Below are 15,233 nucleotides of genomic sequence, written 5' to 3'. Positions count from 1 at the left end.
CGTAAAAACGTAATGCACGCAGCCCTGGTTTAGGATACATAAAATAACCAGAGTACCCATTTAGTAGTATTTGAGGAGACGAAACGTCATACATTTATCTAGGTAGCTAGTGCCCGTGAATATTTGATGTTAGATTATCTTTATTGAGTTTTGTTGAAACAGAAGTTTGCGTGCTCACAACGATACTGAAATTAGCTAACGTTGCTAGTTAGCTAGCTAGTAGTAGTGTCAACAAACTGAGAGTGACTTTACGTTAACGGGTTCAAGTAACTCTGCACAAAAGCGCGATGCTGGTAACCGTTTTCTGCTGCCCCAATGACCATTCGGAAATCACATTTGCACTCGATGTCTCTCCAGAGCTTGAACTCAGAGATTTTGTTGCTCTGTGTGAACTAGAATCAGGAATCCCTGCTGGTGAAATTCAGGTGAACTACTAGCTAGTTAGCTTAGCATAAACGTGTTAGCAGCTAAGTTGGCTAGCTACATCTCATTGTTTATATCAGCTAGTTCATAAAAATAAAAAACATATAGATATTGTCCTACTTGACAGAATTAGCTACACCTACTGAATTAAGTCAGAATTAACTTTGTCATTGGTCGCTAGCTAGGTAACGTTAGTTGATTTAACTACTGTCTAATTAGCTAGTTACGCTAGCCATCTTACTAACTAGTAAGTTGAGCTAACATAGCATGTGTCAACAGTCAGAACAGAACAACAACAACTTCTACTGACTCATGTAACGTTACCTGGCTAGCTGTCCATTGGTTTGCTTGCCACGTTTTGATTAACCACCTAGCTAATAAATTAAGTTGATTTGACCACCAGGCAGCATTTTAATTTGTCCTCTTACTTTTCTTCAAGTGTGAAAAGGGAATGCTTCTTATTTTGCATCATTGTTTTTCCTCCTGTGGCCCTTCCCCCTCTTCAGATCACATATGCAGAGCAGCTCCTAAAAGATCTGACCTGTGCTTTAGGGACTTATGGTCTGAAGGATGGCGATGTGGTGGTGCTCAGACAGGTAGAAAGACGGCAACCGCCAGCACAACCAGTCTTCCCAGGTAAAGTTAGTGCCAGTGGGTAAGACAGAACAAGTGAGAAATCTACAGTCTGGATGCTCTAGTAAGAGTTCAGTAGTAACCCATCACTAAAGCGCTTCATTCTGTTGGTTCTATTGTTCCTCAGTCAGTAACGGCTTTCCATTTTAATAGCTCATCCCAAATGTCTACCTGGCATGATGTCACTCAACCCTCAGTTATGCTTACTCCCTCTCCTACCCTCCCTGTCTCCCCTTTCTCCTCCAGGTCTGCCCCGTATTGACTTCAGTTCCATTGCAGTCCCTGGCACCTCTTCTGGTTCCAGTCAACGGTCGACCCGTAGACAGCAGCAACAGGCCCCAACCCCACAGCAGCAGTGCCCTCCACCCCCTGCTGCACCCCCATCCCTACTGGGCTCCACTTCCTCTCCTCCGGGGCTGGATGACCCTGCCTTACTGCAGCAGATGCTCTTGGCCAATCCACACGAACTGTCGCTGCTCAAGGAGCGCAATCCACCATTGGCTGAGGCCCTGTTGAGTGGAGACCTGGGTGAGTAGAAGTGGTGTTAGCGGGATAGCATCAACCCCTATCTCTGAGTTGAATATCTTGTCATTATAACGGCTAATGGGTCTTAAGTGATCAGCTAGGAGCTCTAACCATGTTTCTGACTGCCTCCCTTCCCATAGAGCGTTTCACCAAAGTGCTGTTGGAGCAGCAGCAGGATCGAGCTCGCAGAGAGCAAGAGAGGATCCGGCTTCTGACTGCCGACCCATTTGACATGGAGGCCCAGGCCAAGATAGAAGAGGACATCAGGTACACACACCTAATGTCACACATCCAAGAGGGGAAAGGAAAGGGGTTTGGGTTGGAGTCAAAGACGGCTTTAGTCAGGGTCTCTTCTGAAATCAATTAAAAACGTGCTAGTTTACATATTGACTTATGTACACCTAATACACTTAATATTTGAGAGTATTAAGTGTACATGTGCTTCAATACATAATCACACACAATTTGTACTTCAGGCAGCACAATGTTGAGGAAAACATGACCATTGCGATGGAGGAGGCCCCAGAGAGCTTTGGCCAGGTGGTTATGCTCTACATCGACTGTATAGTGAACGGGTACCATGTGAAAGCTTTTGTTGACTCAGGTATTGTATCCTATAATTTTCTCCCTCAGTGCAAAAGCATAAGCATTTTTGACTAGGGCAGTAGGGAGACTCTTCAGTTCAGGGTTTGTCTGTTTTGTGGTGTCCAGTATAGTGTGTCTTGGCTAGTTTTGACATGGCTTTGCTCTCATGATGCTATATCCACTAGTATTCAGTGTGTCTTGGCTAGTTTTTTACTTCGCTTTCCACCTGCATATATTCTCTCTACACCACTTCTGACATCTCTTGATTTAAAAAAATGTCTTCCAACTTGCTTGCCCGTACTTCATACACCCCCCCCCCATCTGTTCTTCCCTTCCCTACTTCTCCTGTCCTGTATTTATCCCCCCTTCATTGTATTTGTTCTGCTCCTCTCACCCTCTCTCCCATTGCCTGCTTCCCCTCTTCCAGGGGCCCAGATGACCATCATGAGTCAGGCGTGTGCTAAGCGCTGTAACATCATGCGCCTGGTGGACCGACGCTGGGCCGGCATCGCCAAGGGAGTGGGCACCCAAAAGATCATTGGCAGAGTCCACTTGGGTGGGTATCAATCATGTCTCAGAGATCCGCTTTCTTAAGGATGCACAACATTGTGTTCCTGTAGACTAGACGCTCATGAGATGTTTTCCTTGTTTTATTAAATTTGGCAAAAGCAAAGATATCCAAACCTGAAAGCAAGTGTTGGTGGCATCATCTGTGTGTATTTCCCTACCCAGCTCAGGTCCAGATAGAAGGGGACTTCCTGCCTTGCTCCTTTTCCATCTTGGAGGACCAGCCTATGGATATGTTGCTTGGACTGGACATGCTCAAGAGACATCAGGTCAGATACCTGTCCCTCCAAATCCATGCACACTAACTACCACACAATGACATCCTTTGGAAAAGTAGGTCTTTAAAAATACCCCTGTGTGTAAATGGCTGTTCTCTCTATATCCTGCTTCAGTGTTCTATTGACCTGAAGAAGAACACGCTACTGATCGGGACGACGGGCACTGAGACCCGCTTTCTGCCCGAGGCGGAGCTGCCAGAGTGTGCACGACTGGCGTACGGGCCAGAGGGCCGAGAGGACGCCCAGCCAGACGAGATCGCAGACAGAGAGCTGGCGGAGGCACTTCAGAGATCTGTTCAGGAGAGCGGTAAGGAACACGGTCTGGGAGAGAGGGCTATGGGGATTCCTCACCTCTCTGTCTGCACACTAAAGCAGTGGAGATTTTTGCAGCACAGCAGAGACATGACCCAGAAGCACTTTTGCATGGGTCTTTTTTTAGCTGCTTTACTCCTGAGCCCTGTTTCTGTACTCATCTGCCTTCTCAGTCACATGATCACTGTATTTCATCACCTCAGCAAATGAAAAATAAGCTTCATAATCAGGAGGTTCTTGCCGTCATGAAAGTCATTAGTCTTAGAGTTTTAAAATTGTGTTTTCCAGGCCCAGAATAGTTTCATGGTAATTTATTTAAACGTTTTTGTTTTATGTAATTTATTTAGGCACAGTTCTTAAATATTTTATATATCAAATGCATATCAGCCAGGATCGCACCTGCATATTTATTTATTTCACCTTTTATTTAACCAGGTAGGCTAGTTAAGAACAAGTTCTCATTTACAACTGCGACCTGGCCAAGATAAAGCAAAGCAGTTCGACACATACAACAATGGAGTTACACATGGAATAAACAAACATACAGTAGAAAAAGTCTATATACAGTGTGTGCAAATGAGGTAAGATAAGGGATAAGGCAATACACATAGGCCATGGTGGCGAAGTAATTACAATATACCAATTAAACACTGGAGTGATAGATGTGCAGAAGATGAATGTGCAAGTAGAGATATTGGGTTGCAAAGGAGCAAAATAAATAAATACAGTATGGGGATGAGGTAGTTGGATGGGCTGTTTACATATGTGCGAGATGAGTGGGCCGTTGCTCAAGGAGAGGGAGACTGTCGGACATTGTAGCAGCAGGTATGCCTATGTAGTCTACCATATGATAGAGAACAGACCAATAACTAGGTGGCCAATTCAAAACATATCTTGTACCCTCAAGTTAATTGTTTAGCTACACTGAACAAAAATATATATGCAACAATTTTGTGCCCTGCACAACGACAGGTGATGGTACATGGGATCAGTGAGCATTCGCCCAGTGTCCACATTGTTGGTCATGGAAATCTGGTTAGAAGTCATGGAGAAGTTATGAAATTCCGTCTGTTGAAATGTGTATAAACCCTGAATTTGACTAGATATTAAATTAGGCTAAGGCCCAATTTTGGGTTCTTATTAAGTCTAGTTACAGTAGTGTTTTAAAAGTATTGGGAGGTTGCAGCGACGAGACAATTGGATATCATAAAATTGTGGAGAAAAGGGCTGGGATTAAAAATAAAATAAATACGAATTTAAAAAACGTCTTGAAGTTTGGTTCTGTAAATGCATTTGATTTAATAGTTCTCTAAGTTCAAAATGCACAAGTCCCTCTGCGGCCCAATTTGGATCTGGAGTCATAGGTGAAATAAAGTTGTCTTGGCTGACTCTCTTCACCACTAGGTGAACAATCTGACAGTGTGGCGCATGCTTTGTGTGTGAGTGCTAACGCTCTGCGTCCCTTTGCATGATGTGTGGTGTGTGGCCTAACCATGAGCAGGACAGCACTGATGCATTTGGAGAGACAGCTGGAGTCAACCCTACCAACCAGGTACTGCAAACTTATAGAATCAATGCCACGGTCATCACCCATATTATTTTTGGGGATTTTGTAACAAAATCAGTTTTGCTTGTTGAAAAACCAATGATAAAGATTGGTATGATAATATATATTTTTTTTTGTTGATATATATATTAGTCAATTGTATTTACCATGTTTTCCCACTTATTTTAAAAAGTAGAAGATGCAATCACTAAGGTCTCTGCATTTCATGTTTAATTTCAGAAGCTGGCATGGACAGAAACGATGCATGTTGTGTGCATGAGTGTTTTGGTCCGTAGCGTGTTTCAATTGTTGTACAGTACTGTTTAACTCTCGAACTGATCTCTACCATCAGACACTGCAGATGGACAAACTACCTCACCGGAATCCCCACCATTCCCAACGCCCAAACCCCTGAACAACATGCCCCTGTCCCCTTCCCCTGGCCATCCCCAGAGCCTTTTCCTGGACCGCTCCCAGTCTGCTCCAGCCTACATGCACCAGGCTGGGGCCCCAACACCAGGACCGAGCCAGAGCCAAACAGAGCCTGGCTTCCAGGGTCTCCCCATCCCTGGACCCTCATCCCAGGCCCAGAACACAGCACCTACAGCCCAACAGTCTCCTCTCTCAGGCCCCAGCCCTACCAACCCCACCCAGCCCCTCCTTTCCACCATCACCACTCCTCCGGCTCTGTCCACATGCTCCCTTCCTGCAGACAAGATGGTGACTGGGACTCCCACCTTGGTAGGTTCAGCCAGTCAGATCCCTTCAGCCACAGAGATTGGGTGTGCCTCTGAGAAGGCAGGGAACAGCTCAGTGTTCCCCCACCCAGAGGAAAGCCTTACCACTCAGCCCATGGAGCAGGAGGAGGACATGTCAGACACCATTACAGATCACTGGACCTGTCTGAGTTCCCCACTTCAGCAGAGTGAAGGGGGTTCCCAATATCCCCACCAGCCGGTCTCTAATCCCCCATCACTCACACTAGAACCCTGTCCTTTTGGATCCACCTCTACAGAGATCAAGTCTCCCTCTGCCTCCTCCCAGAACACTGTGCCATCAGAGAGGGACCAGCTAGAGGGGAAGCGCTGTTCCTACTCAGACCAGATCCCATCTCTGGCCCAGGCCCTGCTGGAGCTCCATGAGCTGCTGGTGTCTAACAGCCGTAGCCTGTCCCCTCAGGACCGCAGTGCCTCCTGCTCCCCTTCACACAGACAGAACGCTGACGAACTGGACGACAACCACAACCCCACTGTAGAGCCCCGAGTCCTGACACCTGAAAACACCACCCAACCCTCCCCCTCTACTGCCATTACAGCTGGTGCAGAACCATGTGATGCCAAAGCCAACCATCCTGCTGCTGTGTCTAACAGAGGACCTCCTCCTGACTGTGTCCTGCGAGGCTCCTCTGAGCAGAGCCTGGAGACCAGTACCGAGGCTGAACCAGGAGAGGGACACGGGGAACCAGAACCACAGTGTCCAAAGAGCTCTTGGTGGGAAAGGAGGGCAGATGGGTATGGGCTAGATAACAGTAAAAGCAAAGGGGCTGTGTCTGAAGCCAAAGGCCCCTCTTCACTTCAAGCAGACCTGGTGTTCAGGGAGCCCCCTGAGGGGCAGCAGGGGAGGGGTGTGGCAGACGGGAGAGCCTCTGGCAATGACAACCCAAACACACTCAACCTCCAACCTGACACAACACAGCAGAGCCCCCTGTCCATGGCTGCTGGCTCACCTGGGGAGGAGTCTGGCGTTTCGCCCCGCACTTCACCTCTTCCTCAGGCCCCGAACCACCCCTCCTCCTCAGCCCCTCTCATGTCTGCTCCACGTCTCTTTACCGATGATCACATCCAAAGGATCCAGGCAGCTGGCTTCTCTGCCAGGGAGGCTGCGGAGGCACTGGAACAGGCCCAGGGCAGTGTGGAGCTGGCTCTGCTGGCACTACTGGCCCGCAAGATCACTGTGCCCACCTAGACACTCACAACATTGCAATCATGTAAGAGTCCTAGCCTCTGTCAACATGGGTTTTATTTGTGCTCTTTTCTTATTGTTGATGGTGACATCTGAATTCCCTGGCCTCACATGCTGAAGGGGAAATGCTGTCAATCTCTTGGTTTCTCACAGATCATACAACCAACTGTTATTTGTTCCTAGATTTAGCCGATATGATCTGAGGTGTGTGTGTGTGTGTGTGCAGCAGTTGGTGGTGCCTCAGAAGAAACCTGTTTTTATGTATTTTATAGATGAGATTTAGTAGATTGATTTCCTTCACCCCCCCCAACTCCGTATATACATATTTCATTATAAACACTATTGAATTGCCCCAATGGTTTAGGTTAATGTTTACAGTTGTGTGTGTGAAATATCATTTTATAAAGGGCTGAAGATGAGTTAAAATGTCAGGTTTGTGAGGAGTGTCATTGATGCGCCAAACAATTAAATGGTTTTAAAATAATGTTAGATTTTTTTTTTTTTACTCATCTCAGATTCTGCTAATAAAACCCACCATACCGTCAACTTACTGCACTGGAAATAGCTCCATTTTAAGAAGCATTGCTAACTGGTGGTGTTTGCCTTCTTCTGCCAATGTTATCATGTTGTAATATGACATTCAGTCAAGTAATTATTGCCAATCCTGAGGAACTTGGTGGTTTTAATTTTTAAACCTTTTGCACGAAGAAGAAAAAAATCAAGCAGCACTATTTTTCAAATGACCCTTTTATTTTCCTCATTCCTTCGATTTATAGCAAAGTTATAAGCCACACGTTGAATTTTTCTGAAAAATGTCAGTGTGTGATTGTGAAGGATAAAGAGGTCTTCAAATATAACAGCACGTGTAATGGGGATGTCTGGAAATGTGGTTTCTAAGTTCTAGAAGGGTTTTGGAGTTTCCTGTTCAGTTTACCTTGGTTTGTTTCAGATATCTATCATGCATTAGAATTACTCCATCCCCCATCAACTGGTAATCTCTCCCACTGTCCAAGTCTACCCTATCCAGCTGACTGATTTATTTGCTCAGTCATTCATGTAACCATTATATATTTAAAATTTATTATTTGGGTCATATTCATATACCAACAACATTGAGGCAAGTTCAATTATTTAGTTATCTTGTACTCCATTTTAAACTGTAAGGTAAAACTGGTTCTTTCTATTGTATGTGTGGGGTTTGGGATATTTCTAGGGAATGGGTGTTAAGGATTGTAATTAAAGCTATGTTTTTCTAATCTGTCTTTTATGCCTTGCTCTTATAGTTGCTTTAGCATAATATGCAAACATATTTGTGTGTATGTATATATTAGTGGAGTAAAATAACATGTTTTATGGCAGCTCTATCCTTAAGGCCAATTTCTGCTTGCTCCGACAATGCGATCCAGAGGCCAAATGTTGTAACAATAAGGAGGGCGCCGTATAGTTCTGCATAGACATGATTGGTTGATGGTAGGTGGGGGCGGGAGATCCTGTATAAACACTCACTCACTTCCTTGACAGCAGCTCTGCTCCTTGAGGCGCAACAAGTATGAATACCCTGACTGCGTCAGAGGCCGTATCACAGTAAATGCTGTACGGAAACTGCAGACGTGGCTTGACCATTGTCGTGGTAATTTCCTGTATTACTCAATAGAGAGAGAGAGAGAGCCAACCACACCCAAGTCAGAGTTAAATTATATATTCCATCTTTAATATATATACAAGCTTCATCAAAGTCCTTTTTTGACTCTTAGATCAATTCAGTGCCTATAAATGAAATCTCTGAGAGTCCTTACAAAACAATTCTTAGTTTCATTTATAGCCAAGATACACCCCTCTCAACTTACAAAGAATCCTTTACCCGAAAGAGGAGTATCCTATCGCTAGACAGCATCAGCTATAAATCATCGTTCAGTTTGATCTCCCAAGACAAGGTTTAAATCTCATGCTTGGTACTTCACTGTCTACCAACCATTACTTCATCCAATGGCATAAATCAATTGTCATTTCTAGATATTCCCAAACCTGGACAAACTCAAAATCAGACAGTGAGCCCCTTAGGTCAAATACTAGGTCAAGATAAGGGCAACCTCAGAGGGGACATACAATGGTTCCAAACACGGCCAAACTCCTTCCTCCTATGAGAAAAGTAGGGAGTGACTGGCGTACAGACATTGTATGAGATAACTAACTGGTTCACCAATTAATAACTCCATCCCGTCACATGGTTTAACATAGACATTGACATATGAAGACAAGCCTGACCTCTCCCCTCTCTGGCCCCATTCTAATGACAAGTATCTCACAAGCATATGATGAAAAGAACATCTTATCTATCTATGTTACTTAGCTAAATCTGATTCTGCCACGACACCATGCAGAGCCTTTAAGGGTAAACTGATTATTAATGTCCAGAAGTGTCATGAACAGGGAAATTAAATGGGGGCAGACGGCATCACATGTAGACTTTGATTTGATAGACTGTGTTTACACAGGCACCCCAATTCTGATCTTTTGCCCAATTATTGGCAAAAGATCTGATTGGCCAAAAGACTAATTAGGGGGAAATATCAGAATTGGGCTGCCTGGGTAAATGCTACCTTAAGAGGCTTGTGCATAGTAGGCACAGGATAGTAGGTATGAAAAGTGCTGCTGACCTAACTTTCATTGCAGCACAGAATAATTTATTTTGTCATCTATCCCTGAATTGCACTGATGTAGCCTCATTTAATGACATAGTGTTAGGCTGCGTTTACACGGGCAACCCAATTCTATCCTTTTGTCCAATTAATGGCAAAATATCTGATCTGATGGGTCAAAAGACCAATCAAGTGGCCAAAGATCAGAATAAGGCTGTCTGTGTAAATGAAGCCGTAGTGACACAATTGTCTGTAGCAAGCAATTCAATGGTGGCAGAAGCGCAGTCCAGCATTTATTCATACTAGCAACAATAACCAGTGTGACAGAACCCACATAATGCACACCTGTAACTAGTTGCTTTGGGATTGTTAGGGTGATAATGCCCAGCTGAAACCAATAAACTGGAACATCCTGTGTTGAAGCAGGTTCATGGTAGGCTTAGACTACCTGTTAACATTTGTGATTGTACCTTGATTTGTTTTCTCCCTCCAACTCAAACTGTTACCACTGCATAGTATGACTTTGTACAGGTGTTTTTGAGTCCAACAATACACTAACTATCAGAATCTGTCCACCGATTGATTACTAGAGCACAATGGCTCAGCTGCCTGACTTGGTAGTTCACTTAAGGAGTGAGTCATTTCACCACACATATCCTTGCGTGGGGATTTTGGACCACCTTGAGACTGATCTTATGGAACAGATGCCATCATCGGTAGAGTGCTCAGACCAACCTGGTGGGACTGAGGAGAGTAACAGGTCAGGGATGAGTGGAAACACTGTAGGTGGTGTGACAGAAGATCAGAACCAACTGGAGGATCTCTTTGGGTATGTGACTATTTTACACTGGTGTAAAAAGTGCTTGATTGTCATACTTGAGTAAAAGTAAATGCTATACATCAGATTCCTTATTAATTAAACCAGACAGCAAGATGTATTTATTTACCTACAGCCAGGGGCACACAGACATTTACAAATACTGTATCTGTGTTTAGTGAGTCAGCCAGATCAGAGGCGTTGGGGATAACAACACTTTATATTGGTAGAAGTGTGAATTGGACTACACTGTTGTCCTACCTGTGCATTTGAAATGTAACAATTACTTTTGGGTATCAGGGTAAATGTATGGGAGTAAAGTACATATTCTTAAGGAATGTAGTGGAGGAAAGTACAGACCCCCCCCCCCCCCTGTTAAGTTCTTATTCTTCAAACCATGACTGTCCTGTGTAACTAAAATAATGCCTTCTATTTTTCCTTAGTTCTGGAGGCATAGCAGCAACTCTCATGTCTGTGGCCACTTTACATTCATGGAGTCTTGGAGGCCAAGTGCAGCGATCTGTGCCCAAGTTATTTTCTGTTCCAGGGCAGGATGACAGGGAGGCTACATCCTCTCCATTATCACTCTATAAGGATGATGATGCCGAAGGGTGAGTGTGCAGAGGCTTTAATTTATTTTCTTTTGCAGGTTTTGTATTCTAGATTAAAAGTCCCTGTTTTGTTCCTGTAGGGCAGCAGATGCCAATAAAGAGGAAACTCAAGACCTCACTTTGAAGGAATTGTTTGAGTCTAAGTACACTCATGTTTGTAAGTTTCTCTCAATTGTGTACTTTTTAGGGATAATTGACCCCACATATTTAGTCTCAATCACCAGTTGTCTAAGTGCATTGATAAAGTGTAATATTTTCCTCCTTTCTCCAGTTCCTCTGTATCAGTACTACTGCCTGCAATCTGTAAAAGCTGACCTAAACAGGATAAACAACAACAGTTTGTCTGAGCTGGTGACCGCCCAGTGTCTACCTGGCCTACAGTCCCCACCTGTCTTCCGCGTGGTCACCTCTCCCCCACCACTGTCTCCTCTCACAGTAAACCCATGCAGCTTTTGGCAGGACTTGTCTGAGGTGAAGGAGAGTGGCCTACTTAAAATACTCTCCCTAGGCGAGATCCGTCTACAGGAGGTGGGTGGGTAGTACCAAGAATGTTTTTTGCTGTGTTTGGTGTTTGTCATTCCATACAATAGTGAACATCTCTGGTATGACTTGAAGTGTAGTGAGGAATAGAGATGAAGTAATCTGTTTTGCTCTGAAGGCTATGTTTGAGATGATTGGTTCTGAGGCCTCCTACCTGAGAAGCCTGGGGGTAGCTGTGAATCACTTCTTTGCATCGAAGACACTGAAACAGACCCTCCATCGCATGGAGCATCACATTCTGTTTTCCAACCTGCGCAGTGTGATGGCAGCCAGTGAGGGGTAAGGACTGCCAATGGCCTTGTCTTTACATGACTGACCAGACTGGCATTTTGTTTTTTGTCATATAGGTGCAGTGAAATGTGGTATTTTACAGGGTCAGTCATAGTATGGCTCCCCTGGAGCAAATTAAGGTTGAGTGCCTTGGACAATTACATATTTGTCAGCTTGGGTATTCCAACAGCGACCTCTCAGTCACTGGCCCAACACTCTAACGACTAGGTTACCTGCTGCCCTTGGGGTGTGTATTGTGTCTTTGGGTCACTGTTGTTGAATGACTGTCTTGCTAAAATGACAGGACTAAAATCCTCAGTCTCCATTTTTGTTTATTTGACATTCCATACCAACTTGTGTGTTATGAGGCTTCAGGCTGTGACTGCTCTGATACCTACAGGTTTCTGCTGGACCTGGAGGTGCGTCTGGGGGAGAGTGTGGTGATCTCTCAGGTTGGCGACATTGTGCTGCGTCACTGCCTCATGTTCCGATCCCTCTACGTGCCATATGTGACCAACATGATGTACCAGGAGGCCCTGGTCACGCTACTGCTGTGGGTTTTCCCCTCATTATGCTTCTGTTACTGTCTTGTCTTCATTTTTACTTCAGTCTTGCTCTTTCCCCTATTCCCAGGCAGGAGAACCGAGAGTTTTTGTTAGCAGTGAAGAAACTGGAGAGTGATCCAATATGTCGGCGACAGACCCTGAAATCCTTCCTAGTCCTCCCCTTCCAGAGGATCACACGTCTGAAGATCATCATGGAGGTAGGCAGGCCTCAGATGTAAGTCTACAGGGGGAGAGCAGTATTGGGTGGTGTCCCTTACTCGGCTGATTAGGGTTCGGTATACAGGATTCCATGCAACAGACTTCATGCTTGTGGAGATTAATGCTGGTGGAGGTTAATGCTGGGACTTTCTATGGTCATTGCAGAGCATCCTGAAGCTGACCGGGCAAGACTCTAAATCGATCCCTTGTCTGAAACAGGCCATTGAAGCCATACACAAGGTAGAGGTCACTATTTAAACAATTGAATAAAGCTTTGGTTTTGGGTTTAATTGTTGACTGGTTAGGCTACAACACTGCTATTTTTATCTCCAATGAGACCAGATAGTGATGGAGTGTGATGGGGGGGTTCAGCGGATGAAGCAGATTGAGAAACTGGTGTACCTGGACAAGCACATGGATTTCGTCAATGTTAAGGTCTGACATCATTGCAGTCTCTTATTTCAGTAACTCTTGTGTTAGTTACTACATCGTTGTATCCCTTCTATTTTAACAAGGTCACAATCACAACAGCCTGCTTGTTCTCCCTGTTTAACCTATAGGTGGCAGTGGTGCCTCAACATTGCGATTCACCATTTACCTCATTGTTTCTCTCCAGTCCATTCCTCTGATCACAAGTGTCCGCTTTCTGGTGCATGAAGGCCCCTTGAGACAGCTCACTCCAGAGGGCTACGTGCCAGGATCCAGGATTTCCTACATGGATGTTTACCTGCACCTTTTCAATGACCTGTTGCTCATCTCATTGAAAAAGTATGCTTCCACATCTTCATACATGCATCTATGAACAATATTTCCAAGCACTACATCCAAGCACTGTGCTTGTTAAATACAAAGTACCACTTTCTCCTTGTATTCCTGTCACCCAACTTCCCTTTGGTCTTCTCAAACCATCAGAGAGCTGCGTTTCAGAGTGCTGGATCATGCGGTGTTCCCCACCCACGTGCACACTGAGCAGCTGAAAACAGAGGCCCTTGGTCTGCCTCTAGAGTCCTTCGTGCTGCGCCTCTCCCAGAACCACACTGGGCATGCCACTGCTTTCATACTCGCCCCACATACCACTACCAGGTAAGAAGTTGGTTAGAAATGCCTTTGTCCCCTCACATCTAATTCACACAATGACTCCATATGCATGTGTTTACAGGTCAGACAAAGACGCCTGGATGAAAGCTCTGTCCTCTGTCAGTGGGGACATGTATGAAGGACCTGTGAAGTACTGTACTGTATAGAGTTTCTGTGTTATTAGTCAATGGTTCTCTGGAAGAGCAGCAGTTAGTTGCCTGTCAGTGTTACTGTATTGGAATAGTGTTAAGTTTGTTTTTTAGACACGTTTCAGCTTCTGATATTGTGCAATTTGATGCGACAGTTTTAATTTGTTACTGGATTACATGTACTTGCATCTTATTCACTTTGTGTATATTTGGCACTTAGTTTTCCTATTTGCACTTTTTGGGGGGGTTGTATAGCACTATATTGGTTATTTTCGATGGACCACAGCTCTTGTTCGTACATGGATGACTTGGAGAGATTAGTTACCAGCTCACAATTAGTTTAGGAAACTCCAGTTTTAAATTTTTATGTGAATTTTATGCATGATAAATAAAGTGTCATATTTTAAAATGTCCCTGTTGAACCCTTTTCCTGCTGAAATCGCATGTACGTTTCTATAGTTACATTTTGAGCAGCATGGTTATAACGCCCTCAGTACAGAATAAATGTCAGTTAGCGTGGCAATGCCTGAATTAGCAGGTAGCTAATGTGAACATTACAATTGAAGCATGCTAAGCTAACCCACTCTTACAGCAATAAAATACAGAAGCTCATTCCAGGTTTCCCCCAATGGCAACAGGTACAGTTAAAGTCGGAAGTTTACATACACTTAGAATTGGAGTCATTAACTCGTTTTTCTACCACTCCACAAATTTCTTCACAAACGATGGTTTTGGCAAGTCGGTTAGGACATCTACTTTGTGCATGACACAAGTAATTTTTCCAACAATTGTTTAGATAGTGAAATTCTCCATCACAATTCCAGTGGGTCAAGTTTACATACACTAAGTTGACTGCATTTAAACAGCTTGGAAAATTCCAGAAAATGATTTCATGGCTTTAGAAGCTTCTGATTCAAATGATGTCAATTAGCTTATTGGAGGTGTACCTGTGGATGTATTTCAAGGCTTACCTTCAAACTCAGTGCCTCTTTGCTTGACATCACGGGAAATCAAAAGACCTCTGGAAAAAAATAGTAGACCTCCACAAATCTGGTTCATCCTTGGGACTAGTGCACTTCACAAAATAGATGGCATCATGAGGGGGGAAATTAGGCGGATATATTGAAGCAACATCTCAAGACCTCAGTCACAAAGTTGAAGCTTGGTCGCAAATGCGTCTTCCAAATGGACAATAACCCCAAGCATATTTCCAAAGTTGTGGCAAAATGGCTTAAGGACAAAGTCAAGGTATTGGAGTGGCCATCACAAAGCCCTGACCTCAATCCTATAGAAAATGTGGTCAGAACTGGAAAAGCGTGTGAGCAAGGAGGTCGACAAACCTGACTCGGTTACATCAGCTCTGTCGGGTGAATTTTTGCCCATTCCTCAACTTATTGTGGGACGCTTGTGGAAGGCTACCTGAAACGTTTGACCCAAGTTAAACAATTTAAAGGTAATGCTAGCAAATATTATTTGACTATGTAAACTTCTGACCCTCTGGGAATGTGATGAAAGGAATAAAAGCTGAAATCAAT

At 44.3% G+C, this 15,233-nt stretch overlaps 2 protein-coding genes across 3 annotated transcripts; both read left to right on the top strand.

Annotated features, from left to right (window-relative positions):
• LOC129851198 (protein DDI1 homolog 2-like) lies at nt 1-8,087 on the top strand. 2 transcript variants are annotated; one of them, XM_055917572.1, is made up of 10 exons: nt 1-425; nt 930-1,059; nt 1,303-1,584; nt 1,722-1,848; nt 2,058-2,185; nt 2,594-2,722; nt 2,899-3,002; nt 3,126-3,318; nt 4,825-4,875; nt 5,222-5,270. In XM_055917572.1, exons 1-9 carry the CDS (start codon nt 288-290, stop codon nt 4,833-4,835), a joined length of 1,242 nt encoding a protein of 413 aa, XP_055773547.1. In that variant the 5' UTR covers nt 1-287; the 3' UTR covers nt 4,836-4,875; nt 5,222-5,270. The 2 variants fall into 2 exon arrangements, with proteins under 2 accessions (XP_055773547.1, XP_055773546.1); XM_055917571.1 differs by lacking the exons at nt 1-425; nt 930-1,059; nt 1,303-1,584; ... (3 more) ...; nt 2,899-3,002; nt 3,126-3,318 and having other exon boundaries at nt 5,222-8,087.
• Nucleotides 8,088-9,852: 1,765 nt separating this feature from the next.
• On the top strand, nt 9,853-14,111 carry si:ch73-15b2.5 (rho guanine nucleotide exchange factor 19). The gene is made up of 12 exons (XM_055917570.1): nt 9,853-10,299; nt 10,731-10,898; nt 10,979-11,055; nt 11,170-11,426; nt 11,557-11,717; nt 12,109-12,261; nt 12,342-12,471; nt 12,638-12,712; nt 12,815-12,907; nt 13,089-13,240; nt 13,385-13,555; nt 13,632-14,111. Exons 1-12 carry the CDS (start codon nt 10,067-10,069, stop codon nt 13,714-13,716), a joined length of 1,755 nt encoding a protein of 584 aa, XP_055773545.1. The 5' UTR covers nt 9,853-10,066; the 3' UTR covers nt 13,717-14,111.
• The last annotated feature ends 1,122 nt before the right edge of the window (nt 14,112-15,233 follow it).

Source organism: Salvelinus fontinalis, chromosome 3 (assembly GCF_029448725.1).
Source record: "Salvelinus fontinalis isolate EN_2023a chromosome 3, ASM2944872v1, whole genome shotgun sequence".
Classification (NCBI taxonomy): Eukaryota; Metazoa; Chordata; class Actinopteri; order Salmoniformes; family Salmonidae; genus Salvelinus; species Salvelinus fontinalis.
Note: the sequence above shows the minus strand (reverse complement) of the source record. Positions and strands in the feature narration are given on the sequence as shown.